Consider the following 21596-nt stretch of genomic DNA (forward strand, 5'->3'; position numbering starts at 1 on the left):
TGCCATTCCTCCACTCGCTTCGGCGGGGTTATTCGTCTGCATTCCCCCCTAAAACAGAAGACTCTTACTTTGAAAAGGGGTCCAGCGCTCGCAGGGAGGAGAGGGGGGTGTCATTTCCTGAGAGTTATTTACTTTGAGCCAGATGATTTTTCGGAGGGGGGCGGAGGGGAGGAGGGTGGACTGTAACATTGAATCAGTTACAGGTCGCTTAGCTGGAGCGCAGTTGTGAGGACGGTCGCGGATGCGGACAGAGGGTCGCACATATGCTCTCACAGCGCAGGATCTCTGAGGATTACAGCCGCTGCAAAGGACCCTTACTGCGCCTTTTGGAGCGACCAATTCACTGTGGATATACTTACACGAAAGGAATATAAAGAGGGGATTACTGAAAGGTAATTGAAAGGTTGCTGGAGTCCAAAAGATGATTGAAGCGATTTTTTGAGTCCTCTAAAAAAAAGTTTGTGGTGTTTTTTTATCGAGTACAGCTCGAGGAACATAAGATAAAATCACTTTCTACTCGTCTAAAAGGAGTTTAATTGCAGACTTAATTAGTTTATCCAATTAGGCCAATTCGATTATCGTCTGGAAAAGTTTCTTGAAAAGTTTTCCTCATTTATAAAAGAATGCACTGCTGCCTTGCAAGTTGTACTCAACTTCTGCATCAGGCGATGCATTCTACTTTTTTTTTTTTAATTTTTTTTTTTTACATTAGATATCTGTTGCCTGTGCACCATATGGCCTCACCGCTGGACGCCGAGCAGGGAGATGTCGCTGACTCTGCTGGATAAAGGGCGCTCGGTTTCGGCCTCGCAGCTGGAGGTGTCACCTCGAAGACTGAAGGCACCATTGTGGGATGCTGCCTGGCACTAAATGGGAAACACATTGGAAATTGTACATCACATTGTTTTCTCGTCTGGTCTTGGAATGTGAGGAATTAAAATGGAAAATCGGCACTGGAGGCACCGGAATGAGTCCGTGTGAGGCTCCAGAGAGGCAGCTGAGGGGATTCAAAGAGGGGGGAAAGAAGAACTGAGTGTTTTGGAGCCACGACGCATTCTTAATTAACCACCTACCCCACTGTGTCACCAAGGGATTTGCACAGGAATACTGCTTATGTATTTAGACAAAAAAAAAGATATATATCTATATATTTTTAAAAGTGCATTCATGCTTTTTTTGCACTAATGTCGCTTTTAGAAAAACATTTTCCATGGAAATCAACCTTTCTCTTGACGCGGATTTGAACTGATCACCATCTGTGGGGGGCAGAAAGTTGAGACGAGCCTTATCAGCTGCTGCTCAGATGCATCCAGCCCGGCAGAGCGACGCGTTTGCTATCTGCCACATTTGTTGAGTCGTTTGGTGGCAGCGGGGGAATAAAAGAAGAGCAGGACATGCGAGCAGCCTGACTGCAACTCCAGGCTCGCTTAGATTTACGCGCAGCGGCTGGAGGACCTCCGCCAAGCCGAGGCAAAAAAAGAAAAAATAAAATCTCTTATTGAAATTGTTTGAGTCGAGGCGTGTGCACAAACACGTCAAAACGGATTAGACATTTTGTCAGCTGATTCCCACGCGAATATGTACTTTTGTGCGGAGTGGGCCCACTAATTATAGAGTTAAACTAACCTTGGTTGCTTATGGATAATTCAGCCCGTTTCGGATGAGCCAGAGCGGACAGCCACAGGAAGCTATCTGTGCAAGGGCCAAAAGCTTCGTTGTTTGGGGACAGTGTCCATGGAAGACATAAAAAGGATGATTCAAACAGAAAAAAAGTAGTCACAGGTCAAATTAAAGAGTGTTTGAAGTTAAATAGCTCCTGAAGTGGAGATAATTGGGATGGTGTTTTTAGACAATTAAAATGTTTAGAAGCGTTTTCCTTGAGTGAGCGCCTCTCAGACTGTGTGGCCCCTGATCCAACATCAGGCAGGCAGGCAGACAGACAGACAGACTGGGGAATGTCCGCTGGAGAGCTCCGTGGCAAAACTAAGCCTGACAGACTGTGTGATGAGTTGTGATGAGACCTGACTTAACTTGGGAATGTCTTAATTAGGCGTCCTTTTAGACGCTTCTTTTAAAAATTGTGGCTGGATCAAACGAGAAAAAGGCAAATATTTGTATTTTTCAGGAAACACTTTCAGGAAATCCCAGTTTTTTGAAAAAGGGAAGAAAAGGCGGACATTTTCACCAATCAGAGGAAAAGAAAAACTTTACAAAGGCGAGTGGGCAAAGAGGAGATGATGAGATCCAGGGAGGGTTTGTGCCATCAAAATGTGGACTGTGTCGCCCTCTACCGACAGCCTTTATGTTCGCTTGGAGCGCAGCGCAGCGGCCCTGTCTGTCCTCTCCACCTTCTCCACCCTGTGGATTCTTTTTACGCACTGGAATCAACACTCTTGCCATTTCAACTCTCATCTTACGAAATTTAACTGACATAACCTTGTGATAACTCTTAGATTCTTTCTTTTTTCAGTACTGTACTGATGTGGGAGACCACAAGCATTGCTGTTAAGTTGGCCAGACCCCTCCGTAGGTCTTTGTGGCTTTGTTACTGCAAGAACAAAACACAGGAGCCTGTGAAACTGCACATAGGCTGGGCTTGAGAAGCCAATAAGTTATTGATTTATCGATCAAATAGTTAGGTTATCATGTGTGGAGACAGTGGTATCATATCTTATCAGAAAGTGGCAAATAAATCCAGTGTTTGCTTCACTTGTTGACTAAATAACTGGCCTTTCTGTCTTTGCAGGATAGAACATCCATAATCATGGATGGATTAAAGGTGTATGTCGTCTTTGGGGGCATCTTGGTGGTGCTGGTTTCAGGTAAATATATAATGCTATGCATAATAGTGATGGTTTTTTTTCTAAATTTGCTACAGTTCTTCTTATATTTTCAACACTGTCTTCCAGTTGCTTCTGGACTGTCACCACCAACCATTGTGTCCAATGAAGAAGAGTTCATCCTGCAGCCCAACTCTGTATTCAACATAAGCTGCACCGGTAAAAGAAACGTGATTTGGGCTGAACCCCTTCCAAAAAACACCTTCGTTTACCCAGGATACTACACAGCGACGCTCTTCATTTACAACGCAACTGTGGAGAACACCGGGTATTACATGTGCACCTATGAAGACCAGGACAGTGAACTGGAGGGCGAGCTGGAAGAGGACAGAGAGGCAGGAATTTATGTCTTTGTCCCAGGTGAGTGTTTTCTCACATGGTGCCAAGTCACGAATACCTGCTGTGTATGAAAATCTAAGGAGAGACAAGTGAACAAAATCACAAAACTAACTCAGTCGTATCAGTTGCACAGCATTATCTGAAGTTAGCTGACGTTAGCCACAATAGCCTGATCATATCAGACCAAGTAAGGCTGCAGCAGCAAACACGCAGAGTGTATTCAATTAAGCAACTTTTTATTTGTGTGAGAAATAATTTGTGTAACTTTTGAATGTAGAAATAACAGTCTTGCTTTAAGGGAATGTACAGTAAAAATTAAAATGTATATTATGAAATAACGGCTTTAAATCAAACCAGATCCCATCCTACAGCGTGACCTCATTTCTTTCCTTGCACACCCAGATGCCCGGGCTCCATTTGTCCCTGAGATGCCCGATAACCTGGTTGTCCCCATGGACACAACTGGAGTCCCCATCTCCTGCCGTGTGTCGGACCCCTACTCTCACGTCATCCTGAGGAGCGTCCCCAGTGGAGAGGAGATGCCTGCCTACTACGACAACAAGATGGGCTTTTTTGGAAGCCTCTTGTCGGGGCAGTACCAGTGTGAAACCAGTGTGAACGGCCACACATTCAGAAGTGCCATTTACACTGTGGAGGCTGAGGGTGAGTGCATGGAGAGGAAAAAAGGGCCATTTCATGTAGAGTTAGTGTTAAGTGTTCTTAAACTCTGTGGGTTTGGTGTCTGGAAAGATCACTGAATCTATCTGGATCATGTGATCAATATGTTTTCTCCTCATGGGATGAACTTAGAATGAGTAAGAGTCAAGTTATTATCTCAAAAAAGCACTAAAGTGATAGGATTAGGATTGAAAATCTGCACAGCTGGAAACACTCCCTGAGTCTGTTTACCATGAGAGGGCTGCAGGGTGATCTCACTGCATGAGAGCCACGACATTATGTCATTATCACAGGGGGGAGATGACTTAACACGCCTGTTTTCACTCTGTGTGTGCGCGCGAGTGAGTAATGACGACCTACTGAGCCGCCGCTTGGTGATAAATGAGCTCATGGTAATCAAGCTGTCACTGCCTTGGGACCTGTGAAGCGACAGTGCTGATGTCTGCTCTCTGGTGGTCCCTCTAGCCCCTGCAGACATGGAGGACTTCGACGTGGAGGTAAAAGCCAGCGAGGAGACGGTGAGAGCGGGGCAGCCTCTTAACGTCACCTGCGTCGCCCCCGCTGGACTGGGCTTCCAGCAGCAGTGGCTCCATCCTAAAAAACAGGCAAGATGCAACCCTTTTCCTTTCTGTTAAATGCCTCTTTAATCAGCGTCAGCTTCTCAGCCTTCTTGTCTTATTTCCTTCAATCCCTCGTCATATTTCCACGTCATTTCCTACCCAGCAGCACTGAGCCTAAAATTAGGGAATAATGGTTTTGGACCTAAACGTAGCAGCGGTGGAAGTGGAATATAGCTCCGAGGACGGCCCTTAGTGGTTGCAAAGTATGTGTTAGGAAAGCAGCGATTCAAGTGTTGTGTCTTCATTATGAGGACGTCAGCCAAACGGCTCCTGCTGCAGTTAAACCCATGCTTAGACTGAGGGGAATGTTAAAGCTCAGGACAAATGGCTAGAGGGGAGCAGGCAGTTCAAAAGGAGTAAATTCTTTGACCCCGTTGACCTTGAGACGTGTAGGACAGATGCTGTCTGTGCATGACAGCCAACAAAAAATTTAAAGCTTTTGAAGTGCTCGCTGCAAGGGTCCTGTGGAGTTTCATGTGCAATTTATGTTTGTTGATATTTATTTTCTGAGACTTAATCTATACACCACGTGGTCTCCTTTTCTGCATGGGATTCCTTTAAGCCGTTTTCCAGAGATGGTGAGGGTAGGAACGCGGCAGTCTTGACTCCTGGTTTTGGTCTCAGTTGCAATTACAGGCTTTTTAAAGGCTCTGTGATCCTGATTTATCTCCTGTGGCCTAGCAAGTGTTTTAACCATTAGCCTTTAGCAGCACGACAGAGCGACTCTTGTACATCGTACCTGTAAAATGGAAAAACACTGAGAGTTAAAAAATTCAAATATCTTATTTCCAACATTTGTATTTTTTTCAATATTCCGGTGAGTAGGAGCTCAAATCCATATTGTTCTCCTGCTCCTATAGGCTGTGGATGCAGTTCAGATTAAGCAGACGTTTCCTGACCGGGTCATCTACACCCTCAGTATCCCACAAGCCACCTCACAGGACAGCGGCACCTACGAGTGCTCCATCACCCACGAAATCAGCGGAGAGGTCCGTGTCAGCAGCGTGGCTGTCACCATCTTCGGTAAGTCTTTATCACTATTCTGGATACCTTTTTAATGAATTTTCAGCAGAACTGTAATAATGTGGATAAGTGCTTGCACCACTGAGTTATATCCACTTAATGCAAATAATACGCTCATCATCATTCAGGTGAAACTTTCATGGTTTCACATATGTGCACAAGGTGCTTTGAGCGGTGTGTGGAAGTCATTGTCTACCATCCGACTGTAAAGCTTCACCTCTGCTTTCAACATCAGCTGCTGTGTTTTATGGGATGGCTTCAGCAGATGTGCGTCAGGCCTTCACTTCACCTCAGCCCTCAATCTCAGTCCTCGCCTCGCTCCGCCGTCCCTCTGTTTTTTACCCACTGGAACTTCAGCCATTTTCATCCACGACCACCTGCTTATTCTTTCCTCCTTCTCTGTTTGTCCTTCAGAGGAGAATTCCTTCGTGGCGCTGGACCACAGTGGGATTCTAGCTACAGAGTTCGTCAGCCTCTTAGAGGAGACAGAGTTTACCATCCTCATTGACGCCTACCCGGCCCCCAAAGTGATGTGGCTGAAAGACGGCAAAGCCATACCGGGCAGCTACTACGTCCTCACTAAAACTAGCTCCCTTGGAGGGAATCGGTAAGAATAAAGATTCTGATTTGTTAAAAGATTAGTAGATTTATTCATCTGGATCCACATTAGTCACTGCCAAGGTAGCAACTAGTCCTCCAGGGGTCCACACAAGTGAACAAGTACATCATAATGTAAAAGAATCAAGTATTGAAACATCCGAGGCCAAAGGGAACACCATAAAAATAACCTCAAAAAGACAACCCCCCCCCCAAAAAAAACAATGAATCAACAAGAATAAAACTACTAACAACAACAATAAGAACAATATAAAAAGTACTAACCTTTATATCTGAATACAGTTAACATTTGATACAGCTCAATAAACACCTCATAAAGGGACTGAGAAAATTAAAAAAAATGAACTAAAAATGAAAAATGAAGAAAGTTCCTCATTTATGATCATATAATCATATAATTGCATTCTTGCTCAGAGTCATGTGACCAGATCGATACAGCTCTCATGCTCACGATTAGCTTAGCTTAGCTTAGCTTAGCTTAGCTTAGCTTAAAGACTGGAGGCAGGGCCGAACAGCTAGCCTGGCTCTGTCCAAAGGTAACGAATCTGCTACATCTCGTTTGATGAATCTGGACAAAGAAACACAGCGTTAAAATGCCAGTTTGCCATTTTACAGGCAGTTGTTTACATGCTGGAACATTACTGTAGGAACTGTCTGGCATGTGCTGCCATGCAGAACCACAACATGTCATTTTAAAACTTTCCAACCATATACATGAATTAGTGAGCTTTGCAGAGCCTGGCTGAACCCACTGTGTTTCCAGTCTTTATGCTAAGCTAAGCTAACCACTTGCCAGCTTCATGTTTGCTGTACAGGTGAGATAGTGGCACCGATCCCCTCACTTACGAACTCCTAGCGAGAAAACATATATCCAAACTATTGTTTAAATAACAAAAGTTTGTGCTTTTATTTGCTGTTCCTCACAGGTATCAAAGCATTCTGACGCTACGGCAGCCGCTAGTGAAAGACAACGGGAATTATACCATCACAGCCGTCAGCGGCTCTCGCACCGCTCAGTTCTCCTTTACCATCAAAGTGAAAGGTAAGATTCAGACGATAGATAGATAGATAGATAGATAGATAGATAGATAGATAGATAGATAGATAGATAGATAGATAGATAGATAGATAGATAGATAGATAGATAGATAGATAGATAGAGGATTTCTGATCTATGACTGAGCACTGTACATGTCTTTCTTTCAGCTCCGACCACGGTGCTGTTCCCACCATCCTCAGCTCCCGTGCTGCTGCCGCAGGTGGAGGAGATGGTGGTGCCCCTCCACGCTGCTTTCACCCTGACCTGTCGGGGAGAAGCAAAACTAGGCTGGGAGACGCCACTCGATGTGCCCGAGAAAACGCAGGAGGACAACAGCGGCCTGTTTGTCACCACCATCACTGTGGACAACGCCACTGCAATGCATACCGGCTACTACACGTGCTTCTATAGTAGAAATACCACTGAGGACACAGAGGACAGCAGCATCTACATCTATGTGCCAGGTATGGGTGTACGCAACCTTGAGCTTGTGTGTTTTTATTTTTTGACTTTATTATCTGGTCTGAGAAACTTTATGTCACTCCAACCCAGATCCTGATGTTCCCTTCGTGCCATCGCCGGTGCCTTTTGGCAACCACGTCCTGTCCGACCACGAGGAGATGGAGATCCAGTGTCGAGTGTCTGATCCCAGCGCTAACGTGACCCTGGTCAACGTTGACACCCAGCAGCCTGTGCCTAGTGTTTATGACAGCAAGAGGGGCGCTTTGGGAGTATTCACTGCCGGAACCTACATCTGCAAGGCCCTCATAAACGGAGAGGAACACTACAGCGGGGAATACATCGTCCACGGCTGGACAGGTGTGTGTTTGTGAACATGTCTCAGTAGATGTGTGTACCCTGTGTTTTCTTTGGTGGATCTGCAACCTTGCAGGCGTTTTGACCTCGCAAACTGTTGCCCCTCAGGTGGCGCTGCACTGCATGTCGAGCTGTCTGCCAAACGGACTGCTCTGCTGGTGGGAGACACCCTCACGGTCACCTGTCTGGCTCGAGGATCGGAGATTCTGGAAGACCACTGGAAATACCCTGGAAAAGTGGTGAGGGCACAAGTCACCCTGAAGAACAAAAGCCCGGCCGCGAGGTGGTTTGAAACAAAGCTCCTGATGTTCCTTTTTGTTTGACAGGGTAATCGTGCCGTCAAAACCGTGCATGAGAACAAGAGGGATCAGGAGATCCTTTACACCCTGACGATCGCGCAGGCCTCAACCAAGGACAGCGGCATCTACTCTTGCTCCATCACTGATATTATCAGTAATGAGAGCCAGACAAAGCAGCTAGCGGTTCACGTTTTTGGTAAGAAAGCTTATGTTTACGCACTGCTGTGGTTCTCAAACTTTTTCTGGCATCAGCAGCTGAAAAAAGTTCACACCCCACACTCCTCAGTTTTTATCAATCATTAACAATGACCGGAAACAACCGATAGATACGGATTCAAGTTTTATTTTAGTGACATAAAAGTCAGCAGGATAGCATCCACTAACTGATCCATCCATCCATCTGTCCAACGATCCATCTGTCCAAAGTGCATAGATGTGTTTGCCTGTCTGTTTTTTCCCTCTTCATTCACTCCATGATTTTCCATGGTCATCCACACTCCCCACCCCACACTGGCTCGATGCCCTCCACCCAGTATGAGAACCACCGACTTACTGCATTATTTCATAACTTCCTCTCTTTCCTGAGGTGACGAATGATTGCTGACTGTCCGCCTGTCCTCTTTCCTAACAGCAAGTGAGTTTATGTCCATCTGGCCGGAGTTTGGGGAATATGAATCAGCGGACCTGGATGAAGTCCGGGAGTTCAGGGCTGAAATTAGCTCCTTCCCCAGTGCTCGTGTCACTTGGTTCAAAGACGGCGTCCCACTCAGCGATGTGACGGCGGAGATCTCCACCAGCCTCCGGCAGCTCAGCGAGACCAGGTGAGGCTCCCACACAAGGTCGGCTAATAAGCGCAGGGCTAATGACAAGCTCAAAGTTAACATTCCCACACGTTTGCCGGGCCTGTCATTAGGTTTTAGTGTGATTGGGAACATCTACGATGGTGTGGTTCTTACAGTTTCTTGTTTGGTCGCCCTGTGTAGCTACATGAGTGTTCTTACCCTCATCCGAGCCAAGGAGGAGGACAGTGGGAACTACACCATGCAAGTGGAGAATGGAGACCAAATTCGCAGCGCCAGCTTGATGCTGGAGGTCAAAGGTCAGAGAGAGGAATGCCTCGAACCTTTCATCACCTTTATTTCCTGGAATACTGCTCTCACAACCTTTTAGGCCCAGTTACAGTCTGTCCTGTTCTCACATACTCACACTTTGCTATGCTTACCCCCTTCTGGCCGGACTACGTTACAGTGCCTGCAGTCATTGTGGACCTGATGGACATCCACCATGGCTCGGCCACAGGCCAGTCTGTGGTGTGCATTACTAGAGGGCAGCCTACTCCTGTGGTGGAGTGGTTCATCTGCAAGAACATCAAACAGTAAGCTCAGTCTTCTTTAGCCCAACATGCTGATGCCAACAGCCAACTTGTCGCTCTACATACATGCCGTCACTGCACATTTAAATTGATTATATATCTCTCTGTTGCCGTTAAGTTGTGCCAATGACTCGTCTTCCTGGGTGCCCCTCCCCGCCAACTCCACGGCGGTCACGATGGACTCGCACTTCGACGAGGACAACAACCTGGAGACCCAGGTCATGTTCGGACATCTGGAAAACACGCTGGCAGTGCGTTGCCTGGCCAGGAATGAAATGGCCGCCGTCAGCAGGGAGGTCAAACTGGTGTCCAGTGGTAAGAACACACACACACACGCACACACACACACGCACACACACGCACGCACACACCCCTCATCCATGTTTGTTTCCCGTGCAGTAACTTTCCTCTTTACCCAGCTTTTGAATTGACATGCGATGTTGTTGTTTCCACTGTTTCCTCTGAAGCTCCTTCCACGTCTGACACTCAGAGTGTGACAGTGTGTGTGAGTGAGTGTGAGTGAGTGTGTTCAGCTCTGGCAGAGTGCTGTCAGTGTTACAGCAGCTGTCAGATGATGAGTTTGTGGTCAGACAGCTGATAAGGGGCCATGAGGAAGGGGCTTTTATTCTGACAGCTAATTCAGGCCATTTGCTCCTTCCAGATGAGCCACACACCCCCAACCTCAACCCCCCTCACACTCACTCCCCTTACACCAGTGCCTGGACCCCTCCCCCACCCCCCACTTCCTTGTCACCCTCCCAGCATACCTTTTGGTCTTAGTAATGTGGACACCCTGCTGATTTAATTTTCTCCTCGGTCTGACAGACGACATTTCTTATGCAACACGTCCAACCCTGATTCCAAAAGAGCTGGGACACATACAGCGTAAATAAAAACAGAATGCAGCCATTTACAAACAAACTGTATTCAACATCAACAGCTTTATGTGACTGAACCTTTCCAGGACGCCCCTTTCATATTCAATCATGACGCTATCGTTACCTGTGGAAGGTTCCAAACAGGTGTTTTTGGACGAGCAACACGTTCTGTTTTATTTATATTTTACACAGCGTCCCAGCTTTTTTGGAATCATTGTCGAATGTATTTCACGGCAAACATTTCATTTGTCATTAAAACAGACGCATGTTGACACATGTGATCAGTGCTCTCTCCATCTAACATGCGTGACCGCTGGCTCTCCCCCCGAACAGGCCCTCACCCTGAGCTGACGGTAGCTGCTGCTGTGCTGGTGCTCCTGGTCATTGTCATCATCTCACTCATTGTCTTGGTTGTTATCTGGAAACAGGTATTGGCTGCCATCATTCTGCATTCATTCTTACATTTTCTCTCTCATCTATTCTTCTACTTTCTCACTTCTTTATGTATTGGGATACTTATTTTTGGAGTGAATTAGCAAAATCAAGCTGACATTTTCCCAATTTCTGTTAACAGATTAAGACTGCAGTCTTAAAATTTATGATGTTAGTGGTTTATTACTGTGATGTATTTTGAATTTTAACTGTGGACTGTGCTTTGTTTGATTTTCTGACTGGTAAAAGGCTGCTTATTATCCATCAAATAACAACACTCCTAACCAAAGCAAAAGCCAACTGAGCTAATAAAAGAAACAAAATTTGTGGGCGAACTTTGTTTTAAATTGCTGACAAAAACTACTTAAAACTGCCCTAAAAGCCAATTATGAGAGGGTAGTGAGGCTAGCAAGTCCAGCAATCCTCAGGCTTGACTTGACAAAAATAATTGATAAGCTCTCATATGTGTCTTCCAGAAACCACGGTATGAGATCCGCTGGAGGGTCATAGAGTCTGTGAGCCCGGACGGCCACGAGTACATCTATGTGGATCCCATGCAGCTTCCCTACGACTCCAGATGGGAGTTCCCCCGGGACAGGCTTGTGCTCGGTGAGTTGACCGTCATTTCCACCGTGCTGAAGCTGCAGTCTTGTGCCAGCGGCTCTGCAGCCTCCCTGCAGGGATGTTCCAGCCAGGATGTCTCGCTGTCCCTTTGAAGTGAGGCTGTTATGAGCTAATCTGGCTTGGGCAGTATGGGTTTGCTGGCTGGGGTTTGGTTTGACTCAGTGATCAAGGGGACACTGAGCCGTTGAAAGAGTCACAGATGAGAAAGCAGAGGCATCCAAAGTGCATCGGTGTGTTTGTATGCCTGCGTTTGTGCAGGTTCTTTTGTTTTTCTTTGTTGATCCGATGTCATTTCCTCTCAGGTCGTATTCTGGGCTCTGGAGCCTTTGGGAAGGTGGTGGAGGGCACCGCCTATGGACTCAGCCGCTCCCAACCTGTCATGAAGGTGGCAGTGAAGATGCTGAAACGTGAGTTTAACAGATTACAGTTGGGTTAAAATTACTAGACATTAAATCCATGTTGCTAGCAGTAATTTGATATGTTTCTTTACATCAGTGAAGCTCATAGCTCGTGTTAGCTTGAAGGGGAGACATGAGGCAAAGATTCTGTGAGGTGAAAGGTGCAGGTCAATGTCAGTGTGCTGAAAGCAGCAGAAAGCTTATCATTAAATTATTGTAGATTGGTCTTCTGATTGGGCCTGCTTATAAACATGGCCAGCAGTTGGAGCTGCAGAGACATCAGCGCCCCAAAATCGCACTCATCCTCAGAGTCGTAACACACTCAGTCAGCCTGAGCACATAGACATGATGCTCAGGACTCTTTAGGTTCAGTGTGACTCGCACGTCCCGATGCCATTATCTCAGACATCATAGGGGAAAAAATACTGCAGAACTTGCCTGAGAATCATCACATTTTTAGGTTTGCTTCAGTTTCAGTGTAATCCAGTGAGAGTTTTCTGTACATCCATGAGAACATTGCAAACAGGAATTGCGTATTTATTGCTAATTCAATTTAATCAATGGCAAAAATCTATTTGATGCTGAAATATTTGTGAAAAAATTATCTAAGTATAGCAGCACCTCTCCTGACAGCTGATTTCATTCACCTGGTGCTGAACTTGGTGCTTCAGAGGAAATGCTAGAGAAGTGGAAAAATTGATGCAAAGGAAGATACTAAAGAATCTACAAAACAATAAAGATGCTGGTTCAGACCAAGACACAGCGACGGATAATTGAACTGAGATGAAAGAGGTGTGGATGGCTGAATGCATGGTTGGATGGCTTGTTTGTTTGATTATGTGTGATAGTCAGGGCTGCTGTACCCTCTTTCAGCCACGGCACGCTCCAGTGAGAAGCAGGCCCTGATGTCTGAGCTGAAGATCATGACTCATCTTGGACCACATCTCAACATTGTAAACCTCCTGGGAGCGTGCACCAAGTCAGGTGAGCGCTACAGGCGCAATGTCAAGATATAAAGACTTGCATGTTCATATGCATGCAACAGCATGCTGCATAATGACAGTTTAGTTTAACCATTGTTGCCTCTCCCACTTTACAAAGACACCCGCAATAATGGCTGCGTTCATGCTGCCAAATTCGTACATGCACACGCTCATTGGCCTTTGTGCACAGTTACAGCACCAACAGGCAAAAAAGATTGACAGCCCTGCCTCAGCTCTTGGTGGGTGTGGTATTTTAACAGGCTTTTTATGGGAACGCGAAGGCTTGCCCTCTTGACTGTGCTTTTAGCCTTTACGAGCCTCTGATAAGATTAGCCTGCAGACTGACGCCGATGCATAACTTTATCTGCTGTGTTGTTCTCAGGCCCTATCTACATTATCACTGAGTACTGCTTCTACGGGGACCTGGTCAACTACCTGCACAAGAACAGGGAGAACTTCCTCAGCCTGAACCCTGAGAAAAATAATAAAAAAGAGCTGGACATCTTTGGAATCAACCCTGCAGACGAGAGCAGCAGGAGGTACCACATATGTTTCTAAGCTTGCATCCATGCATCTACATTTCAAATGCTCTATTTTGATCCTTTTATCCTGAATTGTGCTTATAATTCGCACTTATTGTTGTATTTGGGAAATGTTAAAGAAAAGGAGGGAGCAGATATTCAAATATGCCTTTTACATCATTTCACTTCCCCGTTGCCACTCCCAAGCATCACAGTCATTGTCACAGCAATTTTCGCAATTGTCCCACTCACATTCTCTCCCACCCCTAATCGGTAACTCTATCGCCATTTTCTCCATGGTTGAGGAGGTTGTCTGGCGTCTTCACCTAATCGAATCGCAGCCTGAAGTGGTCTCAGCTTTCAGCCTAATTTCATTGTCTTGGAGGTACCTGTTAATTCTGCCCGCCCAGACGTTTGTGGTGAAACAGCAGCCCTCCCCCTCCCTCCGAGGCTTGTCTGCGTTGATGCATGACTCACAGTGACCACACCTCGAACTGACCATAACATGATTTAATCCTGGCTACCATGTTAGGCTCGACCACATCTTCCTCTAACCCCAGCCAGAGGGAGCGAGAGGCTTCAAGGACACGCAGTGGGGGACTGAATAAGCTGTATAACATAATGTATTATCACCATACGTCTTTGTATGGCTCAGGATTCCCACAACCTGTCCTCAGCATTCCCTCTTTGTGTCTCTCCTGTCTCTGTACACAGTTATGTGATCCTGTCCTTCGAGAGCAAAGGAGACTACATGGATATGAAGCAGGCTGACAACACTCAGTATGTGCCCATGCTGGAGATGAGCAATGCCTCTAAGTACTCAGACATCCAGGGGTCTAACTATGACCACCCACCCTCTCAGAAAGGATCAAGTGGTATGCACGTTTCTCCTCTCTGTCCTCCTTTTCACTCTCTCCTCTCAGCTATTGGTGTGTACTCGCTTGGCTTCAGTGCTATGTTTGAGTCAGTGTTGGTTGAGGGGTCCACCCTTGTCAGAATTTAGGCCTGGTACAGCCCTGTAATTACATGGAGAGGATAATTGTAGCACACGCATAATAATGCCAGGTTTCTCCCTGCCATTAGTAAAAGCCAGGTTTGAGCAGCCAGCACTATATTTACAATACATGATGAACATATACTAGTGCACCGCCTCATGGTGTTTTCTGCGTGTGTTGTCTAAACCAGAGGGCGAGATGGACGATCTCCTGTCAGACAACATGAACGAGGGCCTCACCACCACCGATCTGCTCAGTTTTACCTACCAGGTGGCCAAAGGCATGGAGTTCCTGGCCTCCAAAAACGTAAGTTCAGTCCATAACTGAAAATTTTGATCATTTTGTCCACAGATCTATATATTTGTGCCGCTGGAGTTATAGCAGCTTTTGCATTCCCCCGCTTCCCACTGGTTGTGCATTTTACACTGCGTTCTATATGATGACAGCTGTGCTGGCCAAAGGGGACTGAGGAAATCAGCAGTTGTGTGATAAGCAGTCCCGTGAAGGCTGCAGAGCCCACTCAGGAGACAGGCCAGGGGCTGAATATAGCAGCAGCACAGCCAGGCCTAGAATTACCCGGCAGGGACACGCTGCAGCCAGAGGCTATTCATTCAGCTTCATAGTTATTATCCCTAAATATCCAGTGGTCACAGCCATGCCTCCAACTGGCATGTTTACACAAAGATCATGCTTTATAAAGCAATATGAAAAAGCATTAAAAATGGAATACACACAGAAATAGATGCAGTCAGTGTCTGCAGGAGCCAAATGTGTTGGTTTGGGATGGATGGAACTGGGAAAAACAAGTGCGTATGATACAATGAGCTGCTAATCTCTTTCTGCAGTGTGTGCATCGGGACCTCGCCGCCAGGAATGTCCTCCTCTCTCAGGGCAAGATAGTGAAGATCTGTGACTTTGGACTGGCCCGGGACATCATGCATGACAACAACTACGTCTCCAAGGGGAGCGTAAGTCTCCGTTCATACGTGATTGTCACTTAATGCCTAAAACATAGCTTATTATCCTTCTCCAGAATGGTTAGATTGAACGTTTCCTCTCTGCACAGACATTTCTGCCAGTGAAATGGATGGCGCCAGAGAGTATTTTCGACAACCTGTACACCACCCTGAGCGATGTTTGGTCCTACGGCATCCTGCTGTGGGAGATATTCTCCTTAGGTAAGATCATGCGAACATGTATTAGAGCAACGAAACAGACCGCAGTTCACTGATCAACTCATGAGAATCTGTTTCGATCTGAAGGTGGCACCCCTTACCCAGGCATGGTCGTGGACTCGAGCTTCTACAACAAGATCAAGAGCGGATACAGGATGTCCAAACCGGAGCATGCGCCTCATGACGTGTACGTGAGATCACTGGCATGACGACTGTGCTGTTGCTGTGCATGACAGGAAGCTGCCCTAACATCCTGTCAGATGAGGGATGTGCAGGGCTGTGAACTCAGGGCAGTTTGTTCCTGGACTGTGATATACAATGAGTCATGGCAAAATTGCAAGGTGCAGGACAGGTCGTACAGTTCTCTATGGTAACAAAGCCTGTTTTTGCTTTTTCAGGTATGAGATGATGATGAAGTGCTGGAACAGCGAGCCGGAGAAGAGGCCTTCTTTCCTGGGCCTGAGTGACACCGTAGCTTCATTGCTGCCCTCCAGCTACAAGAGGGTGAGCCTCCTTGTGATCTCTCATCGCCTCAGACCTCTTTGGATTCTTAACACCTGCTTTCTAATTTAACCACCTCTCGTTCTTGACCCCGTGGCTGGACCTGCACATTCTGTTCCTCTCTTTGTTTTTCAGACGTCGTCGTCATCGTGCTTCAACTGCCGCTTTTTTCCCCAAGCAAAGTACAAGTTGAAAATAATTTTAATGCAGTCTTAAAGTAGCAGGCTGTTCATTTAAAATCCCTTCCACTTCCTCTGGGAGTGCATTAGGAGTGTTTCTGCGGGCTCTCTGCGTTTCTGTAAAACAGAAACCTACGAGTGATTAGAGTGCAAAAGCAGCAGCTGGGTGTCAGAGCGGCTGGCCTCAGTCTGGGTAATGACGCAGCCCCAGTTCTCGCCTTCACCACCCAACCTTAATTACCCCATGAAACTCCCCACCGCACATGGCACATCAAAACAGCTTCACCTCTGCCTCCTTCACAGAGTTTTAAAGGCTGGAGGCAGAGGAGGAACCGAGTCTTGTTTTATCACCTCGGGCTTGTGTGATTTTCAGTTTGGATCACACCATCCAGCTGGCAGCGCAGCTAGTGATCACGCTCGTACAACAGTTCTCTTGTGGCTTTGCAGAGCGCTGTTAATTCTGTGCTCACTCTCGTTCACTGTCTTCTATCCTCATGACTCCTGTGCAGCAAATACATGTTGTTTCTCCTTTGTTTCATTGAATTCTAACGCATCTGTCTATCGTGTGCAGCATTATGAGAGGGTGAACCATGAGTTCCTGAAGAGCGACCACCCTGCTGTGACTCGGGTGTGCATGGAGAACGACGACGCCTACATCGGCATCACCTACAAGAACCAGGGCAAGCTGAAGGACAGGGAAAGCGGCTTCGACGAGCAGCGGCTGAGCTCCGACAGCGGCTACATCATCCCCCTCCCCGACCTGGACCCCATATCTGACGATGAATATGGAAAGAGGAACAGACACAGGTGAGTGGAAGCAAACATTTACTTCTGCTACTCGAAACTGTCAATATCACACAGCAGGTGGCACTAACCTGTGTCATTCCTGTTCCCTGCAGCTCTCAGACGTCAGAGGAGAGTGCCATTGAGACGGGCTCCAGCAGCTCCACTTTTGCCAAGCGCGAGGGTGAGACTCTGGAGGACATCACGCTGCTGGACGAGATGTGTCTGGACTGTAGTGACCTGGTGGAGGACAGTTTCCTGTGACAACTACCCAGCCCTGTGGAGCAGACGCAGCGAAGAAAAGGGGTGTAAGGACACAGGAAACTAGAGAAAGACTTGTAAATCAACCAAAGACTCTACTGTCTACCCTCTAGCCCCTCCAATCCTCCTCCTTGACTTCAGAGGACAGAACAAAACCACTTCTGGATGAGTCTGTGGTGACAGTATGGACACTTCTCCCTGGACACTGCCCCCTGTTGGGCTGGAGTTGATGAACGTCAAGGACTCAAAGAACCACCGAGCCTGCGCGTCGGACCGAAAACAGATCAAAAGATTGTCTTTTAAATTCGCAGAGCTTTATTCTATCGGGCATTTTTTAACAGCAATATAAGCAACAAGGGACGAACTCAACATGTTGATCAGCAACTCTACACGAACACCGCAGGATATCATTCATATGATGTATATTTAACCACTACAGATGCACTAAACTAATGGAGTCCAATACTAGCAACAGCATTGGCAGGTAAACTCACTTCACAATCACCTGATGCAAGACAAGCACCTGATGCTGGCACAATCAGTAGCATTACTCGGATTAAAAAAAGCACAAAATCTGGACAATGTGCATTTTCTTTGTATATGACCATTTAATGTTTTCAATGGCTAAATACATGCAGTAATTCAAATTTATTTTTTTACGTCGTCGCTATGTAAACGTGTATTATTTGTGAATACCGAGTAGATATTGACCATAGCTGTCTGAATGGTTATGAGAATAGAGCTTTTTGAGTTGCATGCATCGTTGCAGTGTTTCACCTTTTGTCCTAATACAACAAAATGTTCTCAGATGTCCTCCCCGATGAAGACTTCAGTCATATCTGTCATGTGGGCTTTGAAAAACGAAGTGTGATTGTATTGTAAATAGCTCCAGAGTTGTTTATAAGAGAGAGTTATTGGGATATCAGTATTTTATGTCAGCACATATTAAGCTTCTGCACCCTCATTAGCTCCCAGCGAAGCCAGTGCTTTTGATGAATCCATTTTCCTCAGTAGGAATAACGTGAAAACATTTGCCATCATAGTGGACAGCTTCTTATCTGTGACAGTATTTGTGGATCAGAAGGTTTCATGAGGAATATTCACAGATGGATGCTAATAAATTTAACTCGGAAATAAAAGTGACCTCAGAGAAACCCAGTTCATCCTGTCCGTGAACGTGGCAGCATGTCGAAAGATAAAAGAATTATATCCAATTGCAGTGCTTTACAAGCAGGTCGTGTCCTCCCGTCTCGTATTTTATCTACTGTCCTGAAGTCTGTTAGCAGGTTCTAGTCACACTAAGACACCAGATGGACTCGCGATTCATGCTGATCTGATGTTATACATCAGTTATGTGTAAACCTCTTTGTAATCCAGCTGTGCCACTGCCTCTGCCTCTCTCTGTTAACTGTGATATAATCTGCAATCAAGCTGTTGCACTTTCTTTTTTTTTCCATTTTGTTTTGGATGTTAGCCAGGCTGAGCTAAAAAAAAAAAAAAAAAAGATAACAAAAGAAAGAAGAGTCTTGCTTTGTCTTACAGCAGTGTGGATGTGAACGTTTGTGCCGCAGGTGAGTGATGTGTTGTTAACGGTACAATTATGTGTAATTATAGCTTATCACTCCCAATATGATGGTTTAATACTATGTCTCATTATGTTACATGATGTACATTCAGATGATTTATATTTCAATAAATGATTATAATGTAAAAAAAAAAAAAAAAAAAAAAAAAAGACTTGTTGCTCCCTATCATTTTCAAGTATTACACAACTGCACGGAAACAGCATTAGTAATGAGGGGAACGAGGGGAAATAGAGAGATAAAAAATTCTATTGTACATTTTTTGCCCTCAAGGATATTAGATGCAACAGAAGATTCAGCATTCCTGGAAAAGAACAATGAGAACATAAAACATGAATGAATGGTACTCCTCTTAGATATTTGGCATTTTAGTAAATACGATTGGAAAAAGATGTGCCTTCTGTATCTTGTACTAAAAACGCAAACAACCAGAAGTGGAAGAAACATCCAGATAATTTGTTAATTTCACGTAAAAGTCCTGCATTAAAATCCCAGTAAAAAGCACAAATGCATTATCAGCAAAATGTACTTAAAGTATCAAAGGTACTCATTCTGCAGTAACATGACCCCTGCGACTGAAATATTATCATATATGACATTATCAGATTGTTAACATTTAGAAAACAATGTGTAAACATCATGTTACTGTTGTAGCTGCAATGAACCCTCGACTCTGGGGGGTTCCCAACCTCAAGAAGGTCACCAGATAACAAAAAAGCTCTCTTCATTTCTTAGACTTTTCTCCAGCCTTTGTTTTTATTATAAAATATATGCTTTTTTTGGAAGGAGTCACAAGATAAAAAATGTCGGAAATTAATGGTTTAAGCCCAACAATAGATTTTTGTGTGTGTTAAATCTTAAAAAAGCAACTCCAGCTGTTAGATGTAGTGTAGCAGAGTAAAGAGTTTTAAATGTTTCCCTCTGAAACGCATTGAAGTATAAAGTAGCATAAAATGGAAATCTTAAAGTAAAAGCACAAGTACCTCAAAAGTACAGTACTAATGTATTAAATATCAATATTATTTGATGCCACACAGCAGAGTGAGCTGTGCCACTATTACAAATGCAATCTGAAAAACCACCATTAGAGGGCGATGATCTCACTGCAGGGCTGTCAACAGACTGCAAACAATTATTATTAATCATTAGGACGTAAAAGATAATGCCAAGGTTTCGCAGTGTCACTGTTTCAATGGCGGTTTGTGTGGTTGAATTTCAAGATTTTTTATTTATCTATTGTTTACTGACTCCAACATGATTTGTCGTTGCCTTTTTCTTCCACTAGAGGGCGGCAGCATCAAGCTAATGCTCGCCGCCTCTGAAGGAGTGTGTGTTTTGGAGAGTCTGTGGCATGAGGAGGGTGCAGGTTTGTGCTGCATCAGGCCACACCAATAGACTGCAATTAATTTAAAACCATCTCATGAGGCCAACCTTTGCAGGGCTTTAAACTGCTGAATGAAGTTTGCAGACCATTTAACCACGACTTTCAGTGGAATAATGAAGCCAGAAATTTGATCTTGTGAAGTGAACAAATAATTGTTTGAGAAGGCATTTTATCACTGTTATAGTCTTATTACTTTACCCACGTCTGCACAGTTACTCAACTTTAACATCAACTGCTTTTCCCTTATTTGTCTTTCTAATTCAGTCTTGCTTTACTGGTTTTTCTTTTTTCATCTGTTTGCTCATTGTGTTGAACCCCGAAGGCAGACTGGTGCTGGTACAAAGAAGGGTCAATATCTGCTCCAAACTGCTACTGGCAGCCCCAGGGGAGCTTGCAAAGGACTGGGTGGACAAGTCGTGATAGTCAGCAAAGATTTGCTTGAGGCCACTAGTAAACATATCAGTGTGCAAAGGGCAATGAGTTGCATGCAGATTTTTCTGGCAGCAGAAATAAATTACTAGAGTGAGAGAACACTCTTTAAAATATCTTTAAGATAAACGCTTGCACCTGGGCCAATAAAAAGAGAAAAAAACTAGAAAAGAACGCTTACATCTGGGTTTCAGCGAAATGATTGAGAGAATCTATCAAACCTGCCATCTGTCAGCAGGGGCTTGAAAATGGAACAAATAATTCTCCCAAAAAGCGGATATTACATTAAAATATGACAGAATGATATGTTCTGGTATTATTTTCATTTTTCAACGAAACGACTGCGTCCAGAATGGCTCCATAGGAGGCTCTGAGAAAAATGAAGTCCATTGTAGATGTGGCGTGGAGAGAAGATCCCCTCATGATGTTCACAAATTTGCCATTAATCCTCGCTCAACATGAGACATGCATGCAAACAGCTGTGGTGAGCAAACAGCATGAAAACAATTATAAGTTTGGCACAATTGCTGCATCTCTAAATTGAATTAGAGTAATGTTTCTGATGAGAACTTGTTTCCTTCTTTACATGAACAAATTCAAAGGCAATCTAGAAGAAATTAAGAGTCTACAGCAGCTCGAGCAGAGGCGACGATTTGAGCTAGCGTCAGCATGCTAACATACTCACGACAATGTCAAGCATGTATGAAGTGTACCACATTCATAATCATACAGTTGTACAGCTGAGGCCCATGGGAAAAGTTTTCTTGGTATTTCGTCATAAACCAAAGTATTGGACCAAGTGAGACCTGGTGATGGCGGTTGATGA

At 45.1% G+C, this 21596-nt stretch overlaps 1 protein-coding gene across 1 annotated transcript; it reads left to right on the top strand.

Moving 5' to 3' along the window:
- The first annotated feature begins 221 nt into the window (after positions 1 to 221).
- pdgfra (platelet-derived growth factor receptor, alpha polypeptide) lies at positions 222 to 19083 on the top strand. The gene is made up of 29 exons (XM_070961247.1): positions 222 to 392; positions 2747 to 2822; positions 2910 to 3200; positions 3582 to 3842; positions 4323 to 4462; positions 5338 to 5500; positions 5915 to 6107; positions 7045 to 7160; positions 7325 to 7621; positions 7710 to 7976; positions 8082 to 8212; positions 8300 to 8468; positions 8904 to 9093; positions 9256 to 9371; positions 9521 to 9647; positions 9763 to 9959; positions 10856 to 10950; positions 11431 to 11563; positions 11881 to 11985; positions 12850 to 12960; positions 13342 to 13498; positions 14195 to 14355; positions 14666 to 14781; positions 15321 to 15443; positions 15542 to 15653; positions 15738 to 15837; positions 16049 to 16154; positions 16902 to 17137; positions 17230 to 19083. The coding sequence occupies exons 2-29, from the start codon at positions 2765 to 2767 to the stop codon at positions 17375 to 17377; spliced, it is 4419 nt and encodes a 1472-aa protein (XP_070817348.1). The 5' UTR covers positions 222 to 392; positions 2747 to 2764; the 3' UTR covers positions 17378 to 19083.
- The last annotated feature ends 2513 nt before the right edge of the window (positions 19084 to 21596 follow it).

This window comes from Chaetodon trifascialis, chromosome 4 (assembly GCF_039877785.1).
Source record: "Chaetodon trifascialis isolate fChaTrf1 chromosome 4, fChaTrf1.hap1, whole genome shotgun sequence".
Classification (NCBI taxonomy): domain Eukaryota; kingdom Metazoa; phylum Chordata; class Actinopteri; order Chaetodontiformes; family Chaetodontidae; genus Chaetodon; species Chaetodon trifascialis.